Genomic DNA, 24,979 nt, shown 5'->3' with positions numbered 1-24,979 from the left:
GAATGGTTGATGAGAAGATTGTATTATGAAGAGCTTGAAGATTGTATTATGAAGAGCAAGAAAGCTCTATATATATAATATAAAAAAAATTAAAAAATCTACCTAAAAATTTGCATAAAATTGGGTAACAAATCAGTAAACAAATCAAAACTAAATAACTCCTAACTCTAAGGAGATTTAATCCGATACTATAGTAATCTAAACAAATACATGATCTTTAACTGTCCTAATGCCAACGGCAAGATAACATCAAAAGGAATAGGTCACAACACAATATATATATATATATATATATATATATATATATATATATATATATATATATATATATTTTAAGTATACATGAAATATATTACAGAGTAATAGTAAGAAAAAAACCTAATATTTAAAAACAAAAAACTAAATTATTATTAAATCCGACTTAGAAAAGGTGCCCTAAGCTCTAAAAATATTATGAATAGACTTTTTTTTCCCCCTCTTTTTTGGAGACAAGAGAAAGTGACATGAATAACCAAATTAGGCTTTAGAGCCATCCAGCTGTGTATGACATGATAACCAAGCAAAGTGTACCATGAAGATGATAGAAAAGTTAAGAAATGTTTCAAACATTTTCAACATTTTACCAAATCCAAATCCAATCTGGATCTTCATGTCCCTCCTTCCAACCTTATTTAAACTTCCCCATCCCGCTCCCCTCTTACTCCTCACCTCTCTCTCTCTCTCTCTTCCTCAGATGACTTGGTTTCAAGTTTCTCTTTGCCCCTTGGATTAATTTAAGGCCTTTATTGTGGTTTTAATTGATGGATTTGTTGGTGGGTTTCAATATTTTGAATTAGATTGTACAAAGGAATGAAGTTTATTAAGCTTATATGGACTAAATTAAGATGTGGGTTTCATAAGTATTGTGTTTATGTGCAGAAAAAGAAGGAGCTCTCTTCAGTTCATCTCGAAACAGTAGAAGCTCAAAAGGTTGCTGCTCATTCGTTAGTTCAATAGCTCATCATCCTCAAAATTTCTACCGTTGAGATGCCGAAGCTGTGAGATGAGCTCCTGATCTAACGATGGAGGAGCGGTCTTTGATCATCACTGTCATGTATTGGACTGAAGGGAGCTCCTCTTAATTTACTTTTCACATGCATACAACTAACTCAACCTTTGTCAGTAAGTAATAGTAAAAAGCTTGTTTTTTTAACTATTTACAATGACCCTTGATTTGTGTAATATGATAGGGATATATCTCTGTTAAATTTGTGTGGTTTGATAGGGATTTGAAGAGAGCAGAAGCAGCTAAGGAGGGTAGCTTTCTCAGGGTCCAAAGCTTTGGGAGATGTGTTGCAACCTTGTGAATCTTCCTTTAACACTATTCTCTGTGTGTCTTACTATCATTATTTTTTTTTTCTTTTTAATTCAAATATTGTTGAAATGAAATAATACTTTAAATTTTATTTGTTTCACTATAAACATTAATATACTTTATGCATTAAAATTTTAAATTTAGATGTGAAAACGAACTTAAAGTTTAATTGGTTAAAATGTTATGATCAAATTCAATTTTTTATCTAGAACTAAAAACATTATTTGTAATATTTGCCTATTAATTGATCCTTCAATAAATTGACAATAGTTGGATTCCCAAAAAAAGTGTCCTAATCATTGTTTTTTTCATAATTGTTAAAGGTATTATTGTCTCACCGAAATTTTGTGATAATTTTCAAAAAAATCATAAGAATTAAATTAATGATAAATTATATTTATAAAAAAAGGACAAGAAGTTATTTATTGGAGGGTTGGTGGGTGAATTTCAAGTTTTTTCAATTTCTTGCCTTGAAAACCCATTCTACTCTTTTGACGGGTTCAATTCAATTCTATCTCGAAGAGAGGAATAATAGAAGGTAAGCATTTTAGGTTCTTGATTTCGATTTTACTTCAAATTTGAGAGCTCTTCTTAGAATTAAGATCTAAATTTTTAGTATGTTGTTACAAGAGAATTTCGCACAAGTTTTGTGATGGATATTGAAGTTGATTCGGATCCATAGGTAGAGTTTTAGTGAATTTCAAGAAACGGTAAGAAGATTATTTTTAGCTGACTTTCGACTCGTTTATTTCTTGTTTGTGGTCAACTAAAAAATCCAAGAAAAATATCGTAGTAAAGGTGGATTAGAGTTCTACAATTTTCATGAAAAATCTTTTTGATTTGAATTATGCAGGGAATGATACAAAAATTAAAATATAATGGAAGGAAATCCGATGGAAACGTTTGAACGCAAGTGAAGGAGATGAACCAGACGACGACACATGTCACGAAGAGAGGAGTAGAGCCCCTCAGCCTCCACCAAAGACACGCGTTAAATTATGAGATGCACAATCCGTCACAATGTTAGCGGCAAACCAAATGAACCGATATGACTCGCTCACTCGACTTGAGAGCTAAGGGGCAACTTGGTTTAGCGCTTGCATGCCAAACCACTTGTCTGACCTGACCCGCTCGAGAATTGCATGTCCATATGTCACTACCTGGAAAATTGCGTGAAATCCTATGTATTTCGAAAGCGGTTGACACTTTGCATAAATTTTGTTTAAATAGTTTAAACTCAACACTCATTCAATGATACCAAAACTCAATTAATTTCTAGAAACAAAAGTAACCCAAAAATAATAAGTTTTCTTGGAATCTATTAATTTACTTATTACTTGCTATTTGGGATAGTTATGCATTTATCTTTGTAAATTTTACACCATTTTACTACGTACATTCATGAGCGATCAACACATCATCCATGTAAATAACCACACGGATTTTAGGAAGTAATGCTTGTAAGGATCGCTTTAAATTGTATGCATGCTAGTAAAACCAAACCTTAGGTGGTTAGATTCGGTATGACCTAAGCTTAGGACGATTGGATAAATATGAGAATAGTCACCCTTAGTATTGGCATTACTAAATTACTCACCACATAATGTAATGGGTTGTTTACTACTGCCTCATAATCGTACTGATATAGTGAATGAGAATTTGAGTAGCTATGCTTTGGGTGCTTGATGGATGTTATCGCTCCGTTGAGCATTGTTTACTGAACGCATGATTAACTGTACATCAAATCTAGGTGATTGAATGTGTGATTCTTCTTGTAGAGAACTAGTAGCAATTTTTTGAGGCTAGGGCGAGTGCGTGAGTTTGGCTAGATCGCGACTTAGGATGGAATGCCTCCAGTAGTCTGAGCACAATAGAATCGTGAGAGACGATTAGAGGGTGAGGCCCCTGGTACCTCTAACAATCTTGACTCAGGGAGTTAAAATTAAGAAGCTTGGAGACATGAATCCATGTCAAGACGGCCAAACCACCCATACAGACTTAGAAGACCACCATGAAAACCTTGAAAAAACAAAGGTAGCATTCTAGGCCAATAACAGCCAGTACGGTGTCTGCAAAGCTTCCACTTCCTTTTCTACTTCGATATGGTGTTGTTGAGCTAGACGTGAGGCCAGTTAAGGACGTGTGACTTGATAGTTTATTGGATTATCCTGCACAGTGGATTTGTCTTATGAGAGGGTGTTGATCATGCGGGTTGTTAGTGATTATCCTACACAGTGGATCTATCTTGTGGGAAAGCGTTGATCATGCAGGTAGTAGGTGATTACCTTGCACGGTGGATCCATCTTGTGGGAAATGATTGATCATGCGGGTAATCGGTGGAGTTGGCACGTACAGGGGGTAGCTCAACCAACCTTGGGCAGCTACATGGCATGTGGGATGGGTTCGCCAGCTACCTCCCATTGATACGAGCAAACTAGCACTCTTCATCTTGTCCCCACCTATTAGAAAAAGTTCTTGGAGGTGACGCCTCAACGCTGGACACTGGTTACCGCTGCAGCTACCCAAGAATGTGCAAAACAAGAGCAACACACCTATAAAGTTTGTGGGTCTTCTGTTAGGTCAAGGATGCTATGAGAGCGTACAAATAGGTATTTTACTCCGTATACTTATATACTCACCCCCTTTCCCTTTTTTCTTTTTTTTTAAGTGCCAATCTAGGTGGAAGAGTGTTCGAAAGCTATCCCGTCATAAAGTGGGTCATTCCGGAGCATCAATCCATCTTTATATTTTTTAGTTTTTTGTATATTGTTTTGTAAGTGTACACTAAACCAATTTACTCGGTTTATAATAAATTTGAATAACCTAATTGAAATTTACTTTTTTATTTTAATGGGGTGTAGTTTATTATTGATTTTAATTTTACCACATCTCTTATTTTTATTTCACAAATACTCTATAATTTTAAATGATGTTTTATGTTTTAAATGAAATGTACAATTGACTAAAGTTGTAAAACTTAAATTTCAAGACTCTTGATATTCTCTAGAGTTGCAACAATTCTTTTAATCATTAATGAAAATAGAGAAAACATTTTGTATTCTAACATCTTAAATCATACTTTATGATTACAATTAAAATTATAACATATTAATGATGTGCGACAACTTACCTATTCTATCTACGAATCAAGTTTTAACCTTTTAACCTAGTGTATAAATTTAGATAGTCATTTAGATTGGATTTGGTTTCTAATTTATTTATGCAACACAAATGCAAACAATAATGTCTAAATTTCTAATCCTATTTTGAGTCACTACTACATGTGTGGCTTAATCTTTTCTTGCAAAAAATTTTGAACCACCAAATTCGTGATTTATAGGAGAAACATAACAATCCACGTGCTTGTTTTAAATTGTGGGATCTCAAGAAAAAACTTTAAAACATTAAAATGCATCATTTTAATTATGATTGTGTACGCACATGTTTAATTGCTTACCATGGAAAAATTACACTATCGACATAATCAACACTTGGCCTCAACAAACAAATGTAATGCAACATCAAAATGCAAACTTCCTACAAAACTTATGGATCTAGGGAGCTTTACGATTTCGTTTCTATTAGAGGAATTGATACAGGGAGAGGTTGTATGACTTAGGGTAAGCATTAACCGAAATCCTTTATCTATTTTCGAGGAAGCTCTGTGAGCTTATAAACTTGACTTAGTAGAATAAGTCACTCCCATATTGAGTAACTATAGGAGAATTATTAATAGACTGAGTAGAATTGTAACTTTAGGAGAATTATTAATAGACTTAATAGAATTGTGACCAAGTTTTGATGGTGTACTAAGTTTTATGTTTAAATTAGGAAAATTGTTAATAGTTTTTAGCTAAATGCTTAAGGTTTCCTTTGTTCCTAAAATCTCTCGCCCCTTAAGTTTTTCTTTTACCTCTTGTACTTGTTTTGACATCCGATCATGGGTCAAGTCCAACATTTGGTATCAGAGCTTCTAGGATGCCGAAAAAAATGTCGTCACCATACAAAGTCACCGGAGGAGAAGTGACAACGATAAAGAGCAGAAAGGAGGGGAATGTAACGCTCCAGTACCCATTACTCACGAAGAGTAACTACGCAGCATAGTCGATCAAGATGCGTGTCAACTTACAGGCACAACGAGTGTGGGACGCCATAGAGCATGGTGACATTGAGAAGCGTAAGGATAGGATGACTCTTGCCGCCATCTACCAAGTAGTCCCAGAGGACGTTCTTCTCATGTTGGAAAAGAAGGACTCGACAAAGATAGTGTGGGAGATGCTGCAACAATGCATGTGGGTGTGGAACGTATCAAGGAAGCAAAGGTGCAGACCTTGAAGAGTTAGTTTAAGGCTATCCGCATGAAGGACGACGAGTTAATAGATGACTTTGCCATGAAGTTGACGACGATCGTCAGCGACATCCGTGTTGTTTTTCGATAATCGGCCAGGGAAATCCTTTCTTTTCGGTGAGAGGAAATCGTCGACAGGAGGTTGTTGGAAGAAAAATAAAATGCGTAAAATAACAAAGAGAGAAAATAACTGAAATTTTGACTGCGCTTAAAATCACATTATTAAATCTTCTCAACAGATTTCCTATTTAAATATAACCTATCTTAAAAATGGCTGGAGAGTGTCCAACTAAATCTGTGCCACTCCCTACAAAATTGTCGTCTAAAATTTTGGTGATACATTCAACGTGTTTGTCAAATGGTCAAACGGAGGTATTCTGAAATCGTGTGAATCTAAATAAGGAAAAACTCAAAAATTCAGGTTTTATTTAACAATCCGTTCATTAGGCAACATGGTGGAGGAGATCTCTGTTGTCAAGAAATTCCTTCGAGCAGTTCTCCCAAGATTCATGCAAATTGTTACCTCCATTGAGTAGTTCGGCGACCTTAAGAACATGTCAGTTGAGGAGGTCGTTGGTCGTCTTAAGGTCCGTGAGGACAAACTTCGTGGCTATGAAGACAAAGAGGAGGAAAAACACCTCTTACTCACACATGAGGAGTGGCTTGCACGGACGAAAAAGAACGACGTGGTTGACTCTTTCTTTTCAAGTACGAGGGGACTCGGAAGCCATAACAAGGAAAACAGAGGTCATGGATGTGGTGGCAGAGGAGGTCATGACAATACCTCACAAATCCATGACAATCCCAGCTCCTAGAAGGACAAGAGTATGATAAGTGTTAATCTTGTGGAAAATATGGGGACTATGCAGTAGAGTGCCCCAAGAAGAAGCGAGATGAGGAGGCAAACCTCACACTCATGCAAGATCAAGAGCCTGTACTGATGTTGGCCGAGAAGATGCCCAATCTGTTGATGCTCAACGAAGAAAAGGTTCTGGCGAACCTTCTCACAAAAGGAGAAGATCGCATGGAGACCAACATGTGGTACTTTGGCAATGGAGCAAGCAACCACATGATTGGAGATCGAACAAATTTCAAGGAGCTTGATGAGAAGCTCATAGAAAATATGAAGTTTGGCGATGGATCGAGATCAATTTTATCTATCCAAGGCAAATGATCCATCTTGTTCCAATGCAAGACTAGCAACCAATGTTTACTGACCAAGGTATACTATATCCCAAACTTGAAGAGTAACATTATCAGTCTTGATCTGATGATGGAAGAAGGAAGCAGAGTGGAGTTAGTTGGCTCGTTTCTCAAGATGTTTGACATAAATGGAACCTAACCTTGTTGTTGAAGGTAAAACAGTTTCTTAACTGCCTATACAAGATACTATTGGAGACCAGCAAGCCCACCTCCCTATTGACGGTACTTGCAGACCCAACTTGGCTTGGCATGCAAGACTTGGGCACATGAACTTGTAGATGCTCAAAATGATGGTCGATAAGAAGATGGCTACGGGGCTACCCAAAATCATACACTTGAACCAGCTATGTGAAAGTTTCCTAGTCTCCAAACAAACAAGACTTCCATTCCCAACTCAAACAAGTGTTCGTGCTGAGCGACCACTACAACTGGTTCATGCATATTTATGTGGCCCGATCACCAAATCATCGATTGCTGGAAACAAGTATTTTATCTTACTTGTTGACGATTATAGTCATTGGATGTGGGTGTACATGCTCAAAGAAAAAGGAGAGGCATTATGTGTGTTCAAGAAGTTCAAAAGACTCACTGAAAATGGGTCTAATCACTACTGACTGAGGTATCAAGCGTTATTATCCCAGAATTAAAGTTTTGCGAAAAGGAAGGTATCAAGCGTCAACTCACCGCATCGTACACTCCACAACAAAATGGTGTGGTCGAAAGAAGAAACCGCACCATAATGAACACTGCAAAAAACTTAGTCATGAGCATACAAGTCTCAACTATTTTCTGTGGCGAGGCAATACAACATGCAGCTTATCTTCTAAACCGTTTACCAACAAAGGCATTGGACACTCACACCCCCTATGAAGCATGGTTCAGCAAGAGATCTCACTTTGAGTACCTAAGAATCTTCGTTTGTATGTTAAGACGACAAAGCCATATATCAAAAAGTTGATGAGAGAAGCCAAAAGATGGTGTATTTTGGCGTAGAGGATGGGACCAAGGCACACAGGCTGTATGATTCGCAACATAAGAAATTCATGTAAGTAGGGATGTCGTATTCGAAGAAGAGAAAGAAATTCATGTAAGTAGAAAGTGCCCCTACAACAACACCAACAAATCCACACATGTCATCACCAATGACACCGAAAGGCATGATGAACTCTCCAGAACAAGAGAGCTCAGGCGAGAACACAGGAGGATCCACAACAAAGGATGGACCAAAGAAGTTTCGTTCTCTTGCTGAAATTTATGTGGATACACTTGAAGAAGGATTGAATCCTGATGAGTTAGTGTTGCTCGCGGCAAAGGAGCCGACCACCTACCGTGAGATAGCAAATGAGACAATGTGGCAAGAGGCCATGCAAAAAGAGCTTGAAGCCATTGAGAAGAACAAGACATGGACATTAACTAACCTGTCATCCGGACACAAGCCCATCGGTTTGAAGTGGGTGTTTAAGTTGAAGAAGAATAGTGAAGGAAATGTCATCAAACATAAAACATGACTCGTGGCGAAGGTATACGTGCAATGACAAGGAGTTGATTTTGAGGAGGTTTTGACATATGTAAGGTTGATTCTTGCCCTCGCATCTCAACACGGGTGGGAGATCTATTACTTTCAACATTCCTAAATGGTGAACTCCAAGAAGAAGTGTATGTTGCCCAACCTGAAGGGTTGGTCATCAAAGTCGAAGAACACAAAGTGTACAAGTTGTCCAAGGCCCTCTATGGTCTATAGCAAGCACCGAGGGCATGGAACATACGTCTGTACAAGAGCTTAAAGAGTCTAAACTTTATGAAGTGATTGCAAGAACAAGCAGTGTATACAAGAAACAGTGAGACTGAAACACTCATAGTTGGCGTGTACGTTGATGACTTGATCATCACAGGTACAAGTGTGGAAGACATCAAAGAGTTCAAGCAACAAATGATGAAAGAATTTGAGATGACTGATCTTGGGTTACTCATGTACTACCTCGGCATTGAAGTGGACCAAAGGAAAGATTGCACCATGCTAAAGCAATCGACCTATGCTAAGAAGTTGTTGCAGCAATTTAAGATGGCAGAGTGCAACCTGACCAAGTATCCCATGGAAGTAAAGTTACAACTCGGGAAGAGTCCGAAGGAAACTTGGTCAATTCTACTGAGTATAACCGTGTCATCGGAAGTCTAAGGTACTTGACTCATACTCGTCCGGACCTTTCATATGTTGTTGGAATAATGAGTAGGTACATGGAAAAGCCCACTATGATGCATCATCAAGCGGTTAAGTACATTCTTTGCTATGTGAAGGGAATCACAAGCTACGAGTTGAAGTATCAAAGAGGGCGAGGTCCGAAAGAACTAGTCGATTTTACCAATAGTGATTTAGCTAAAGACATTGATGATAAAAAAAAAAAAAAGAGAGAGAGAGAGAGAACTGCAGGAATGGTGTTTTATCTAATTAAAAATTTGATCTCTTGGCAATATCAGAAGCAGCGAACTATGGCACTATCTTCCTGTGAGGCCGAGTTCATGGCAGCAACTGCAGCGTCGTGTCAAGTATTGTGGCTGAGAAATTTGTTGAGCGAAGTGACTAGAAGTGAACTAAAGCCGAAAACTCTCTACGTCGAGAACAAATCTGCAATTGCACTAATGAAGAATCCAGTATTTCACGGACGAAGCAAACATATTGACACTCGCTTCCACTTCATCCGTGAGTGTGTTGAAAAGAGATAAATTGTTGTGGAGTTCGTATGCACTAGAGAGCAACGTGCAAATATTCTAACCAAGGCTCTAGCAAAGGTTAAGTTTTCCGAGATGCAAGAATTGCTGGGAGTGAAGAATCTCGAACAAAGTCAAGTTTACGGAGGAGATTGTGAGCTTATAAACTTGACTTGGTAGAATAAGTTACTATATAAACTTTATAAACTTCACTTAGTTTATATAGTAATTTATTCTACTAACTTAAGTAACTTTAGTAGAATTATTAGTAGACTTAGAATTGACTTCACTTAGTAGAATAAGTGCTTAAGGTTTTCTTTGTTCCAAAGAGCTCTCTCCCCTCAAGTTTTTCCTGTGATTCTTGTACTTTTTTCGACATAATTTCGATCGTGGGTCAAATCCAACAAGCTCGGGATAAGTGAAGCACGATCTACTATTGTCACCCTTTAACAGATAAAAAGATTGATCGAGCATCCCAAGGAAATAGTCGACGATACATTAGTTAAGGTGGACAAGTTCATTATGCATGTCTATGTACTAGACATGGATGACTTTATCATATTTGGAAGGTCGTTCCTTTTTCACTCAAAAATACTCATAAATGTGCAAAAAGGTGAACTCACCATGCTAGCCAATGATCAAAATGCTACATTTGAAGTGCTTAATGCATTAAAGTTATGAGATCCTATGGAAGAGGGCAAATGTCATGAATGAGATAATGTCATTGCTTAGTGATGGCTGAGGATGCGCAAGAAAACGAAACCATATAATAAAGGAGCCCATATAATAAGGAGCAAGGAATAAGGCGATTTCTAACCGCACCATACACCCCTCAACAAAATGGTGTGGCCAAGAGAAAGAACCGGATCATTCTCGACATGGTTTGCTCAATGCTTAAGAGCAAAAGGATGCCGAAGGAATTTTGGGCAGAAGCCATGCAATGCGCCATCTACGTACAGAATCGATGTCCACATGCGAAGTTAGATGATCAAACACCACAAGAGGCTTGGAGCGGACAAAAGCCTACAATTTCTCATCTCAAGGGGTTTGGTAGTGTGGCTTATGCTCACGTACCGGCCCAATAAAGAACGAAGCTCCAAGACAAAAGTAAAAGGTATATCTTTATTGGATATGATGAGAAGACAAAAAGGATACAAACTACTTGACCCGATTAGCAAGATGGTGACAGTGAGTCGCGATGTGCGAGTAAATGAAGCAAGCAAATGAGACTTGAACAATTCGACGGAAGTCAATATCGAAGTGGGAGAAACATTAGTCGCTGCACCAACAAGTGTACCAACAGACTCAAAAATCTCTGATGATGAAGATGAACCACGACAACCCAAGATGCGAAGTTTGCGAGATTTGTATGACTCAACAGATGAGGTACACCTTATATGTCTTCTGGCAGATGCTGAAAAATCAGCTTTGAAGAGGCGGTGCGAGACATGAAGTGGTAAACTGCCATGGATGAGAAGATTAAAGCGATTCATCGCAACAACACATGGGAAGTGTCAGAATTACTGGAAGGAAGTCAGTCCATAGGTGTGAAGTGGGTACTCAAGAAAAAGATGAATGCTCAAGGCGAGATTGAACGGTACAATGCACGACTTGTTGCGAAGGGATACAAGCAAAAGGCGGGAATCGACTATGACGAAGTGTTTGCTCCCGTCGCTAGAATGGAGACAAACCGATTGACATTTCCAAGCAGCCCAATTCAAATGGCCGATTTTTCAAATGGATGTCAAGTAAGCATTCTTGAATGGTGTGCTTGGGCTTGTTGAAATTTTTCCTCGGTTTGAAGGTTAAACAAGGAGAAACAGGTATATTTATATCACAGGAGAAATATGCAAAGGAAATTTTGAAGAAGCACAAGATAGAAAATTGCAACCCAGTATCAACACTAATGGAACCAGGTGCAAAGCTCTCAAAGTACGATGAAGAAGAACGAGTAGATGCAAATAGGTACCGAAGCCTAGTGGGAAGCCTTTGCTATCTTACATGCACAAGGCCAGATCTTTCATTAAGTGTCGGCATAATAAGTCAGTTCATGGAGGAGTCAATTTATTCACATTGGAAGGCGTTGAAGCGAGTCCTACGATACGTCCAAGGAACATTGTCACTTGGGTTATTCTACTCAAGAACAAAAGATTACAAGTTAGTTGGTTACTCTGACAGTGATTGGTGTGGAAACATAGACGATCGGAAAAGTACATGGGGTTATGTATTCTTCATGGGCAACACAGCATTTACTTGGCTTTCAAAGAAACAACCGATCGTGACACTCTCGACGTGTGAAGCAGAGTATGTAGCAGCATCTTGGTGTGTGTGTCGCGCAATATGGCTTAGAAATTTGTTGAGTAAGAAGGAGCTAAAGCAACGAGGTGCAACCGTAATACAAGTTGACAACAAATCAGCAATTGAGTTGGCCAAGAACCCAGTGAATCTTGAAAGAAGCAAACACATTGACGTTCGATTTTATTTTATCCGAGATCATGTGAAGGAAATGTGGAATTGCTGCATGTGGCAAGTCAGGATCAAGTTGCGGACATCTTTACAAAATCGCTACCGAAAATACTTTTCGACAAATACAAGAAGATGATTGGCATGACATATGGTAGAGCATTTAAGTTGATGTTGGAGTTTTGTTGAGAATAAAATTAAATTAAAAAAAAAAAAAATAGTTTCTATTCTTTTTAGTGTTTTAGTTAATGTGGGTTTTAAAATTAAGTCAAAAACCAAACATTTATTTTAGGAAGGAGTGGTTTTATGGGTCAGAAATAGTGGGATTGTGATGGACATTTTTAGTTTTAGAAAATGTAAATGCCTTTCTGTAAGAGCATAAGCAAAGAGGACGGAGAAAAGTGAAAAGGCCAAACATTTATTTGGAAAGAGTGGTTTTATGGGTTAGAAAGAGTGGGATTGTGATGGACATTTTTAGTTTTAGAAAACTTATAAATACCTCTTGTTTCTACACTTGTAAGAGCATAGAGCAAAGAGTAAAGAGAAAAGAGCTACAGAGTAAATATACAATATAATAAGAAGGGGTTTTTAGAATTTCTATCTCCTTGTCTCTCCCCTCTCAACACCTCCTTCGTAGCTTCGTGATAGTTATTTAAATAAGTTAGTTTCAGAGCAAACGTTTATTTAAATTTGTATCATAGCGAATTTGAATTTTATTTCAACAAATTGGTATCATACCGAATTTTATTTCAACATCTCCATTATCAAAAAATTCATTCAGATTGTTACCTCCCTCCAACAATTTGTAAACCTCAAGAACCTATGAATTTAAGAGATCCTTGTTAGATAAATCTCTATTTTTAAGTTAAAGCACAAAATTGAGTTTGGGTGGAATGGCCAATTCAAAGGGAAGAAGTTGTGTTGCCCCTCCTTTCTAGTTTTAGCATAAAATTGTTATTTAAATATCTGAATCTAATAAGACACAAATCACTAGTCTACAGCATAATCTAAATACGTCTTTTGTCTCTTATATTTTTTCTGTTATTTTCTTACTGTTCTCACTGACGATTCGAGTTATTTTCTTCCCATTCTTATTGGCGTTACCTGTCTCTTGTATTTTTTCTGTTATTTTCTTCCTATTCTCACTGGCGTTGGCATTATTTTCTTCCTATTCTTATTGGCGTTAGCTTCGGGCAAAATATATATCAATCATGGGTCATCTTACAATCCATGAGGAAAGGTTTCATGGCTATGACCAGAAAGAGGAAGATACAATCCATGAGGAAAGATTTCATGGCTATGACCAGAAAGAGGAAGAAAAGCATCTTTTACTTACACACAAGGAGTGGTCGCATGAACGAAAAAGAAAAATGTAGTAATTCTTCTTTTTCAGGTACAAAGGGACGCAATGTCCACAACATGGAAACTTAGGTCATGGGAATGGTCGTAGGCATGGATGCAACATGGTAACAGGGGAGACCGTGAGAATATCTCACAAACTCATGACAATGCCAACCCGTGAAAGGACAAGAGCATGATCAAGTGTTACTCAGGTTGAAAATACAGACATGTTGCAGTAGAGTGATGCAACAAGATGTGTGATGAGGAGACAAACCTCACATTTACACATGACGTGGAGTGATGCAACAAGATGTGTGATGAGGAGACAAACCTCACATTTACACATGACGTGGAGTGATGCAACAAGATGTGTGATGAGGAGACAAACCTCACACATGATGTGGATGCAACAAGATGTGTGATGAGGAGACAAACCTCACATTTACACATGACAAAGAGTCTCCACTGATATTGGCCGAGAAGATGTCTAATTTGTTGATCTTTAATAAAGAGAAGCTATGGTGAACCTACTCGCAGATGAAGAAGACCAAGTGGAGACCAACAGATGGTACATATACAACGAAGGGAGCAACCATATGACTAGAGATCCAGCAACGTTTAAGGACCATGATGAGAAGCTCATTGGACATATGAAACTTGGTGACAAATCAATTGTACCAATCCAATGCAAATGGTCTGTTTTGTTCCACTGCAAGAATGCAATCAATGTCTATTGAAAAGGTATATTACATCTCGAACTTGAAAAGTAATATTATTAACCTTGGTCAATGACGAAGAAGGCAGTAGAGTGGAGTTAGTCAGCTCGTTCCTCTAGATATTCGATAGAAATCGAGCCTTGTTGATGAAGGTAAAACGGTAAAAAATTGCTTGTATATGATACTAATGAAATACAGAGCTAAGAAGAAAGCATAGGTTACTTCAATCAACAAAGACCATGTTGAAGGTCATTCTGATGACCTTAGGATTAGGGTTTTGGAAGAAATTGCATGTTGATACCCTCCCTGCAATTCTGAAGATAAAATCCATGCAATTCTAAAGATAAAATTCAGCGCACAAAAGCGTGAAAGAAATTGCATACAGTGGAAAGTCAAAATTATTTCTTGGAGTCAAAATTATTGAGAGTGAATAATCTCGAGGAAAGTCAAGTTTACGAGCCAGACTATGAGTCAATAAGCTTGACTAACTAAAAGAAGATTGAACAACTTTAAGATAATTGGTGGCGATAATCTATTTGTACAGAAATTTAGGAAAATGATCGATAGTTATTAAGTTAGGGAGAAAGTTTAGAAAATCTATTAATCCTTTCTCCTCTGGAAAATAGGTTTCACATATAAATTTTATAAAGAAACTTTTCTCTCAAGATGTTCTTTCTTATATGTTTCGTAGAACAAGGATCAAAACCAACCAACAGTTGTGTGAGAGCAAAAGAACCATAGCTGATGTTGTACTGAGCTGAGAAGAATTCATTTGTGGCCAGGCAGATTGTCCTAAACACAAAGGGGACAACATCATCCTCTAATAAAGGGCATAAGATCTTAATGATCGTGGAATAGTGTACACACTCCCTTAGTAGAGTGGCAAACTTGCTAGGACTATGAAGGATACGCGTGAGAGCAATGCTGAGCTTTGCTTATATAAAGAGAATAGAGCTTCTTCACCTTGCTGTAGAATAGACCACGAATCGTCCTCAGAGGTCTTCTCCAGGAGGGGAGGACACAAGAGAGGAGTGACAACCATCCTTGTCTTGTTGGGGAGGACGGTAGAGTGTTCATAACTTTCATTTCATCCATGTTCATTTCTTCCAACATGAGCTAAATCTTTTTGTCAGGTTCGGTTTATGTGTCTGGTAAATGGATACAAAGTAATAGCACGTTTAGACAATAAACGAGTCGAAGTGTGTAAGTATTCAAGGAAAACAAGAGTGATTGTAGATGGGAGTGAAATAGTTTCCAATTATGGAATAGAAATTGAGGTAGAAAAATAGGAAATGTTCAACATAACTTGGTCAAAGAGCCAAGACTTTGCACCATTATTTTGAGTTTTTACCATCTATTTACTTAGTTTATTTTCATTTTTGTTGCATCACCAAACCTAACAACTTATAAATTAATTATTGTTTTGCAATGGGTATTTCTACTAGTCAAGCTTCTCTTAATGAATCAAAAGTGTGCACGTCCATGTGGAATCGATTCGAGAACACCCTGTTGTCTTTGACTGAGCGAATGGAAGGAAATGCTTCCATTAACGAAATTTCCACCGAAAAGGTCTTATGCTTCCATTAACGAAATTTCCACTAACTCTACTTGGGTGGGTTTAATAGGAAAAATAGTTACCTAAAAATAGTAACTAAAAACTATGAATCATTTTCAACTAGGGATTTATCTAACCTACCCAAGCACTACTGGCCAACCTAGACTATTGATATTTGGATATTTGTATCAGGTGATGTTATGTCTCTTTTATTTCACTTCAACACATACCACATTTTATCACCATTTGCGTTGACTCTGATAATTGACTCTGGCAATTCGGGTGATGTTATGTCTCTTTTATTTCACTTCAACACATACCACATTTTATCACCATTTGCGTGTTGACTCTGATAATTGACTCTGGCAATTCGGAGGAAAACGTCGACGAAAAACTGACCGAAGAAGATTTCTTCGAAATAAAAAATAGCTGAAGTAAAAGGAGAGGGAGAGGGAGCTTGAATTCTTTAAACAAAAATAGAAAAATAGCTAGGAGAGAAATAAAAGGAGATAGGGAGAGGGAGCTTGAATTCTTTAAACAAAAATAGAAAAAATAGCTGAAGTAAAGGGAGAGAGGGAGAGGGAGAGGGAGAGGGAGAGGGAGAGGGAGAGGGAGAGAGGGAGAGGGAGCTTAAAAGTGGGCCAAGAATTCGACCAAAGTTTGCCAAAAATGGTAGGTAGAATTATGCTCTCTCCCATTCCCGTAAATTCAGAAGTTTTGAGACGTCAAAACAACCTAATTGAACATAGCTTTTATTTAATATTGCCCGAAAAAAATGGATGGCTATGAACTCTTTTAATCATTTTTGCAAGAAAAAAGAAGAATTAATGACCCATATGATTTAGGACTGCAAGTTCCCGAGAAAAGTTTGACTTAACTATCTCTGTTACGGTCAAATTGAAATATATATATATATATATATATATATATATATATATATATATATACTCCCTCTAACCACAAACCGAACCTCAATTTCAGAGCCAAACTTGCCAAAACTTAGCGCACACACCCTTGATCCGACCCAATAACGTTTGGCCTAGTTTGCATGTAAAAGCGAGGTAAATGAGTTTATTATTGTTAGAATGTCTTTTAATTAGGTTGGATGAATTGTATGACGTACAATTAACATGTAAGTTACAACTTAATTATATGTTACTCCTTGCAATATGATATGGTAATGAACTATTTGTGATGTTATTGTTGCGTTTGAAATGAATTTAAAAACATTGAGGTCTAGAATAATTGAAATGTTTTTAATGATCATGCTTATCAAGTAGTAGAGATTTTATTTAAAACAGATGTACTTGTGGTTTGTGGTAAGCGGGTGAGTATTGGGATTAGATAGTTGATCACGTAAAGGATACAGAAGCAAGGAATGCAGTCATTATTATGAGGTGTATTTAGACTTTCTGAATCAGAGCAAGAATCAGAGCAATAGATCGAGCGTTGACAGAGAATGAGGGGGCGTCAATATGGACCTTTGTGTTGGAAGCATTCCCGTCTAACACTTGGAACCTCAACTTCGATGCATCTTGGTGCCAATCTCATAATGGGTAATGATTAAATGAGGACCTTACCCATTTGAAGACTCATTAGATGCTAATGTAATTATCTCTTCTACTCTATTGGACTTCTTATTGGGTACTCTCCCTCCCAATCTTCTTCATTCGCTGCACCATGTTAAGCTAACAGTAAAAGTTGTAAACAAGTCTGCTACTTGATTATCTATCTTGATCTGCTGCATTTCGATTTCTTCTTTTAGGACTTTCTCTCTAATGAAATAATTGTGTACCTCAACATGCTTTGTTCTAGCATGAAACACTAGATTTTTTGCTATGCAAATCGCAGATTGGTTGTCACAATGAAGTGATATTAGATAGTCAATTTTCTGGTGACAATCTTTCCTCAAGAGTTTCAACCATGTACTTTTTAAAGCTGCTCCAACTGCTGCTCTGAACTCTGCTTCTCTAGTTCACAATGATATTGTTGGTTGTCTTTTGCTACACCAAGAAGTTGTTCTTGAATCGAGCTTCAACACATACTCGGTGCTTGATCTTCGAGTATCGTGATATCATGCATAGCCAACATCATGGTATCTAGCTAGCTTGCAGTCTTTGCTTCTTTTGTACAAAAGATCATACATTTGACATATCGCAATATCTGTCGAGTCACATTCAAATGAGGCTTCTTCAAACTTTGCATGTATTGACTAACGACTCCAACTTCATTTTCAAATCCATTTGGTTGGTTCAGGTAGATTTTCCGGTCTAACTCTCCATGCAATAAATCATTCTTCAAATCCATCTGCCATAGTTTTCAATCTTTATTTACCGCAAGTGTTGGAGGAACCTATACGATAGTGATTTTTGTCAATAGACTAAACGTTTCATCATAGTCTAGTCCATATTGTTGAGAGAACACTGGAGCTCCAGTCCTTGTACCTCACAATTGATCCTTCCAAGAGACACATTATTTTGTAAATCCACTTGTAAGAGATGAGTTTGATATATTTTGGTTTTGGCACTAGTTCCCAAGTTTGATTTTGCTCCAAAGCTATAAGTTGTTCCTTCATTGTCTACTACTACCAAGCCGTATTGTGTTCATATGTCTCTGGATCTTTAACTTCGTCCTCTATAATAGTTGTATTGGTATACTTTGGATTTGGCTTTATGATTCCTTCTGGTTGTCTAAGTTGTTGAGGTGTCATTTCCTTCTCACCAAGTTCGCTTGGTTGAGTCACTTCTTGGTCACTAAAATCAGTGTCACTTGAATCTTCAAGTACATCAGCAATTAAGCAAACGTGTACAATTTTCTCCCCCGCTTTCTGTTGTAGAATTTCTTCAATGTTATCCAAGCCTGATAATACTTCCTTCTCTGAGGGCTATCCCGCTTCCATTGCACCATTATCAATCATGTGACTTGAGCATCCAAAATCGATGATCCAATCATCATCGCAATCGATATGTTCTCTCATCATCACCATGAGCGATAGCTTGTCTTCTTTTATGGCACATAGTGCCTCTGCATCCCATTCCTCCTCCATCCCCATGTTGGAGGATGCCACATGGCTTTTGACAGACTTTTTCTTGGACCAACAATGAGACATGTGGCCCTTTTTTCTGCCATTGTAACAAATACCTTCAAATCTTTTCTCTTGAGAGCTTTTGTTGTCGTTCTTCTGAGCTCTCCCTGGCTGTGCAGTTTTTTGGTGGTTTCTTCCTTTGTCACGATTTTTGATCCATATTTGGTAGACGACTTATTGTTGCTCTGACTTTCACTTGTGTAGAGTGCTTCTTCTTCGACCTTCAATGTGATGCCTCCATTTGTTTAGTCATGGTTTCTTGGCTGGCTAACAAATTTTCAAACTCTATAAGTGATGGTTAAGCGGGTCATCCTTGTACAACAATAACGAAGCTTCTATATTATGGTTGCAATCCGTGGATAATGATCCTCTTCATTCGAGCTTCTCCAATGGCAAACTTCGGGTCTAACTCAGTAATCTCCCGACAGATCGACTTGACCTTGTGGAAGTACTGAGCAATCGCCATGTCACGTTGTGAAATTGATAACAACTCATTCTCCATAAATTTTAACATTGTACCATTCTTCTTTGAGAACAGCATCATGAACGTGTCCTATGCTTCTTTTGATGTCTTGTCATCTCAAATATGCTCTAACATCTCTTCTTTGATTGTGATCTTCAAGGCAAACATTGTTTTGTCTGCTTTGATTCTCCATTTTCGTAAGGCACCGTTAGAATCCTCGTCTGGCGGCGTAGTTTCACTCCTACCAACGATCTCCCAAAGGTCATATCCTTGTAAATAGGACATCATGCATGTTGCCCACGTATTGTAGTGGTTGCTGTTAAGTTTCTTAATTCCTCCAACGATTTTGAAATCTTCCATCGTATTGGTAAGACCTTAGTATTACCAAACAAACCTTTTCAACACAAAAGTTGCAGAATCACAGACTACTCACTCCACAAAAAAACTCACTCATCTCAAGAAATCGTTTCTAATATGAAAAATTAGACAAAGCTGCAACCACAAAGCATACTTAGAATTTTAAGAGATTAGACAAACTACATTAACCTTGCTCTAATACCAGACTGTTAATCAAAGCTATCTGTAGGAAACACTCGCACTCTTTATTAAGACCGATCGAGAAGAGATTTTAAGACACTCTATAGAATACTAGTGCTTTGTATTTCTTGGGATGAAAACCTAAGCAGGGTGGATGAGCAGATGCTTAGACAATTTGTTTCTAAAATTTCTAACTTTTTTTTCTAAAATATTTAAATATATTTTTTAAAATATTTAGATATCTTTATTGTTAAAATATCTAAATCGTTTTCCTAAAATAAATATTCAATAGACGGTACAATTATAGGACTTCAGTCATTGAGCTAGTGATGATATTTTAACAATTTTCTACTTTAAATCTAAGATCTCATGACTTTATTTTTTATTTTTAAAATGTATCATACCAATTATGATCTTCTTCCTTTCCATCTTAGATCAATTTACGTTAGCGATGGCTTTAGCTTTGGAATATAGTGGCAGTGTTGTGTTTGGCAGGTTGGTTGTTGTGTCGTGTCATCTATCACATTGGCAGGTACGAAACTTGCATCTGTATGGTTTAGTGGAGAGGGCACCCCGGTTCATTTTTCATATTGTTCCATTGGATCTTGTTACCCATCGTACTTCTCTTGAAATAGTCAACAAAATTCAATATTCAATTAAACTTTTACAAATGTAAGCCTAACTCAGCAATTTAAAATGTTTTTTTTTTTCTTTCGAATTTCTAAGATCTAAAAAGAAGAGAAAAAAGAAGTCAATCTTGTATAATAAGCTATGGGTAACAAAGAATATTCAACCATCACATTTATTATATCTTATCACAATCAATTGTCACACTTAAACATGTTGGCATCATCTAATAATATTCAAAATGGTTTAGGCAGCTATATAAAAATTACTCTCATATTTGACTTTTTAAAAGAAAACTGTTTTTTATGATAAATATATATATATACATACATATAATTGGGATGCGAAAAGACCCATATGGGGTTGAGAAATATGGGGTGATGAAGTAGCCATTCCCCAGTGGAAAGGGCAAAGGAGGGAGACGGTGGTAATTGAAAAATGGTGCGGAATTGATGGTCAAATTAAAGAAAAGAAAATGGGTAATGTAGAGTGCTCTTCCGATGATAGCCTACAAGAACAGGACATAGGATGTGGAAGAATTAAAGGAGCCGTCTTTGAAGATGGGCGTTACCTCCCGCATGACCCGGCAACCATTTCTTTGCGGGCAAGCAATTGCTGCACAATGAATCAAGACGCCTAACAAAATGAAATCATATTAAGAGCCAACGAAGAGAGGTTCGTACCATGTCAATATTGGTACAATTTTCATCTCGATGCATTTATAGTTTAACTGATCTAAATTTTAAAATTAATTTTTATAAAGTTTAATCTTACTAGAATTATATTTCCAGTACGAATATTAAGTCTATTCACACAAAATACTCGGGCTGGAAATACAATTCTAGAAAGAAAGACAATGGAGTTTGAGAAAACAACGAAAATGTAGAAGAAAGGAGAAGCTGAAAGTTACATAAAAGTCAAAATGTGGACCATTCCGACATAAACAAAAATGTAAGGCCTGTCGACTTGACTTGGAAGACTGTGTCAACTTTTGTGCCTAATAATTGGCCGGACCAACCCTAATTATTTCCCTTTCTTTCATGCATCTCTTGCTTCCATTTCTCATCATCCTTAATTATTCCTCCCCTTACTTTTAACTTTTTTTTTTTTTTTTTTTTTTTTTTTTTTTTTTTTTCTTCTTCCTTTATATTTAAAAAAAAAATTAATTAATTGGGTTAAATGATAAATTAAAATATCTTTGAAGTAAAGTTAGCTTCAAAACTTTAAATACAGAAAATAAACTATGAATATAATGGACATCAACATTATGTTGACTTACGTTTTTTTTAATGGTTTAAATAATAAGTTCAATGTTTTTTTATTTTCAAATGTTCAAAAGAGAGAGAGAGAGAGAGAGATTTTTTTATTTAATTGTATTTATTTTACTAATTTTAGCAATAAATAAAAACTTGACCGTTTAAATAAAATAACATAAAGCGAAACGAACGGTGGGATCTAAGCTGTACAAAGACCAACTACATCTTTGAAACGATGTCGTACAGTGTCGAATTTGTTAACAGAGACGGATTCCGGCGAGAAGCCCGACGGCGATTTCGATAAAGCGGTGGAGAACGACGGCGGAGGAAACCGGAACGCTGAGAGTAAGAAGCGCGAGCATTCCCAAGGCGACGCTGGGTCTGGTGTTCATTAAGTGCGATTGAAGGTAGCCGAGGGCCTCGCAGATGTTGGAATCGTAGTTGGAATAGCAGCGTTTCTCCCAGTCGAACCAATCGCGGGGCGGATCGTGGGTCTGCTCGGCGGTCTTGATCTCGTGGATCCGCTTCCGGAGCACGATCATGCTCTCGTCCACTAGTTTCCCATCCGCATAGTAACTGTTGCTGTCGGCTTGTTCTTTTGGTCGAGACGAGGCAGTTACGGTGAAGGCCGGTGGTCGTCGGCGGCGGCGGTCGGCGGAAGGGGAGATCGGAGGGAAGAGGACGGGAGCGGAATGGGTGGAGGGGATTGAGAGGAGGGAATTTATGGAATTCATTTTGAGTGTGTCGGAGAGGAATTGATTGATTTGGATGGGTATTTATATTTTGGGGGAAGAGGAAGCGATAGCTGAGTCAGCTTAATGGCAGGGATCCCAAACCGTGTCTGAAGTGACGCCTCTGATTTTCTAATATTTAAAATTTTTTAAAACATTATTGAAATTTAAAGTTGATTGTTATTTTTAAAAAATTTAAATAAGTGGGAAAAAAATAATTGATGTATTAATTTGTTAGAAGCAAACCAAAATCAACCCTCCAACCGACTTGCTTATACGTTATATCTTTATCATTAGACAAGCAACCTAAAAAAATATATTTTAATATAAATTGATATGAAATTTATGTGTAGGCTTCATGAAAGTGATAGGAAATTGTAACTTTTCTTTTTTAATATAAAGTTAAATTAAACCTTTTATAAAATTGCTATAAATGACACTTTTTTCAGTAATTCCTTGAATTTAGGTAGAATCTTTTTCTATCGAAAAAGAAAAGGAAATAATAATTAATGTGTTAGAAATGGAATGGTTATCTATATAATTTAATATATATAAGTCTAAAATATGAATTACGAAATATTATTAAAATCATTATTCCAATATTTTGTTCTATTATAAGGGTTAGTTAAAATATATTAAATTAAATTGAATAATATGATTTTTTTTAAAATTGGTATTCGATGACAAATTAAATTAGTGCATTTCCACCTTTCAATTAGATGGGTTTATTATTTCGAAGTTGTGACACAATAAAAACGTTTTATTTAGCTGGATGTTTCTCTTTCTTCTTCCTCTTTGTTCTTGGGTGTTTTTTTTTTTTTTTTTTTTTTTTGGAATTTCTTGACTTTTATTTTATTTTATTTTAATTTGATTTGTATGGAAAAAATAAACTTTATTAAGAATATTCTAATGAGATGCCTGTAATATCATAGTCGATTAGTTTCTTCGGTTATCTCTCTCGGATCTCTCAATTCTTATTGAATTAAAATATAAGTAAAATATAGATTTTGAAATTTTAGAATATGCAATTAAATTATATTTTTTATTGGAAAAAACTTTTTAAAAATTAATGATATACCCTTTAAGATTTAAAGTTCTAAAATTAATGTAATCTATATTAGTTTAATTATTTTAATTAAATAAATATGTATAATGTTTAGTTTTAAAAACTAAAATTTTATGATAATATGTGATTAGGAAAATTTATATTTAAAAATATTATATTTTAATATCATAAAATGATGTTAGCTTTCTCGTTCAAACATGTAAATGATTTAAACTTTTTAAATTTTAATCTAAAACGTTTTCTAACTAAGTGAGATATGTTAAGATCTGATGTTCGAGATTTCAAATCGACTAAAAGATGAAAATAAAACAAAAAATAAAAATAAAAGTGCATTTCAATCCAATTAGGATCTTCTCGAGGTTTTAATGCTATTTAGCTAGTTATTTGTTGTTCTCTTTCACGGTTCAGACTTCACGCATTTGGAATGAGTCTTTTGACTACTTTTGAGGATGCTTAACTCCTTTTCTTTTAGAGTTTTTTGTTCGATATTTGAGAATTTACCAATCTATTGGCACGACTAAGTTTAGGGCATGACTTTGACACCATGTTAGAGGAATACGACTCTCCACAATGGTATGATATTGTCCACTCTAAGCATAAGCTCTCATGCCTTTGCTTTGGGCTTCCCCGAAAGGCCTCATACCAATGAAGAGAGTATTGTTTGTTTATAAATCCATGATCATTCTCTAAATTAGCCGATCTGAAACTTTCATCATCCAACAAAAACAAACTCATTATTAGTAGTTAGTTGGTTTCTCGTGAATAAGACCTTTAATGTCACCAAATTAAAGTAGGAGTGATTGATATGAATGAATGCATCTTAATGATGCAATATTAATGTTACATTAAGAAAAATCAAATTTCATGTAAGTGAAAATTAGGCTAAAGTATTTATATCATGACCATTATGAATTAATTGTAAAGTACTTGGTATAAGAATATTCAAAGCAGTTACTTAATTTGGGAAGAAACATGGGGGTTTGAAATTAATGAATAAAATAAGGGTAGGGGTTAGTTTGGGAAGTTGCACAGCAATATTTTATTGTGTCGGGGCGGTGTGGGCGGTTCATTACAAAATTGAATGTCGCAGATTCAAACTGCCACGTACTTCTTTGAATACATCATTGACCGTTACAGCTAAGTGGGAACTTCCAACCACGTGGCTTCCACGCCACACGCCACTGCCACTCCATTACTATACATATGTATAATTTTCAATTCTATATTCTAATCCATTAATGGTTTTTAATTACTTCTTCGGAAATTAGATATCTTTTTTTTTTTACCATATAATAAGATGAAGGATTCAAATTAACGACTATTTTTAAATACATATATATTTCAGGTTATATTAATACCAATGTCATTGTCTCACAAATAAATTTAAACTTTCAAACCATTTTTGTTTAAAATATACTTTTTAATTTTTACAAATTTCAATGATGTAAAAAAATTAATTAATTTTCAAAGAAAAAGTTTAAAATATCCTTATACTTTATTTCAAAAATAATTCTAAAATTTTCAAAGT

General features: G+C 36.3%; 2 protein-coding genes and 1 long non-coding RNA gene across 3 annotated transcripts; 2 read left to right on the top strand and 1 right to left on the bottom strand.

Moving 5' to 3' along the window:
* The first annotated feature begins 641 nt into the window (after positions 1–641).
* Positions 642–2,595, top strand: LOC111790670 (uncharacterized). The gene is made up of 3 exons (XR_015420715.1): positions 642–812; positions 1,265–2,064; positions 2,240–2,595. It is a non-coding gene; the product is annotated as an uncharacterized LOC111790670 (long non-coding RNA).
* Positions 2,596–5,467: 2,872 nt separating this feature from the next.
* On the top strand, positions 5,468–6,876 carry LOC147794884 (uncharacterized). Its single transcript, XM_087126914.1, has 3 exons — positions 5,468–5,659; positions 6,239–6,473; positions 6,572–6,876. Exons 1-3 carry the CDS (start codon positions 5,468–5,470, stop codon positions 6,874–6,876), a joined length of 732 nt encoding a protein of 243 aa, XP_086983040.1.
* Positions 6,877–21,756: 14,880 nt separating this feature from the next.
* Positions 21,757–22,440, bottom strand: LOC111810800 (uncharacterized). Its single transcript, XM_023697600.2, has one exon. It carries the CDS (start codon positions 22,386–22,388, stop codon positions 21,912–21,914), a length of 477 nt encoding a protein of 158 aa, XP_023553368.2. The 5' UTR covers positions 22,389–22,440; the 3' UTR covers positions 21,757–21,911.
* Positions 22,441–24,979: the final 2,539 nt, after the last annotated feature.

The sequence above is a fragment of the Cucurbita pepo genome, chromosome 1, assembly GCF_057944985.1.
Source record: "Cucurbita pepo subsp. pepo isolate OVF chromosome 1, ASM5794498v1, whole genome shotgun sequence".
Lineage (NCBI taxonomy): Eukaryota > Viridiplantae > Streptophyta > Magnoliopsida > Cucurbitales > Cucurbitaceae > Cucurbita > Cucurbita pepo.
Note: the sequence above shows the minus strand (reverse complement) of the source record. Positions and strands in the feature narration are given on the sequence as shown.

Coding starts and splice junctions, on each gene's coding strand:
- LOC147794884 (XM_087126914.1), top strand. CDS start 5,468: ATGCGTGTCAACTTACAGGCACAACGAGTGTGGGACGCCATAGAGCAT. Junction 5,660..6,238: donor AATGCATGTGGGTGTGGAAC/GTATCAAGGAAG, acceptor TCCATTGAGTAG/TTCGGCGACCTTAAGAACAT. Junction 6,474..6,571: donor TGGATGTGGTGGCAGAGGAG/GTCATGACAATA, acceptor GGGACTATGCAG/TAGAGTGCCCCAAGAAGAAG.
- LOC111810800 (XM_023697600.2), bottom strand. CDS start 22,388: ATGAATTCCATAAATTCCCTCCTCTCAATCCCCTCCACCCATTCCGCT.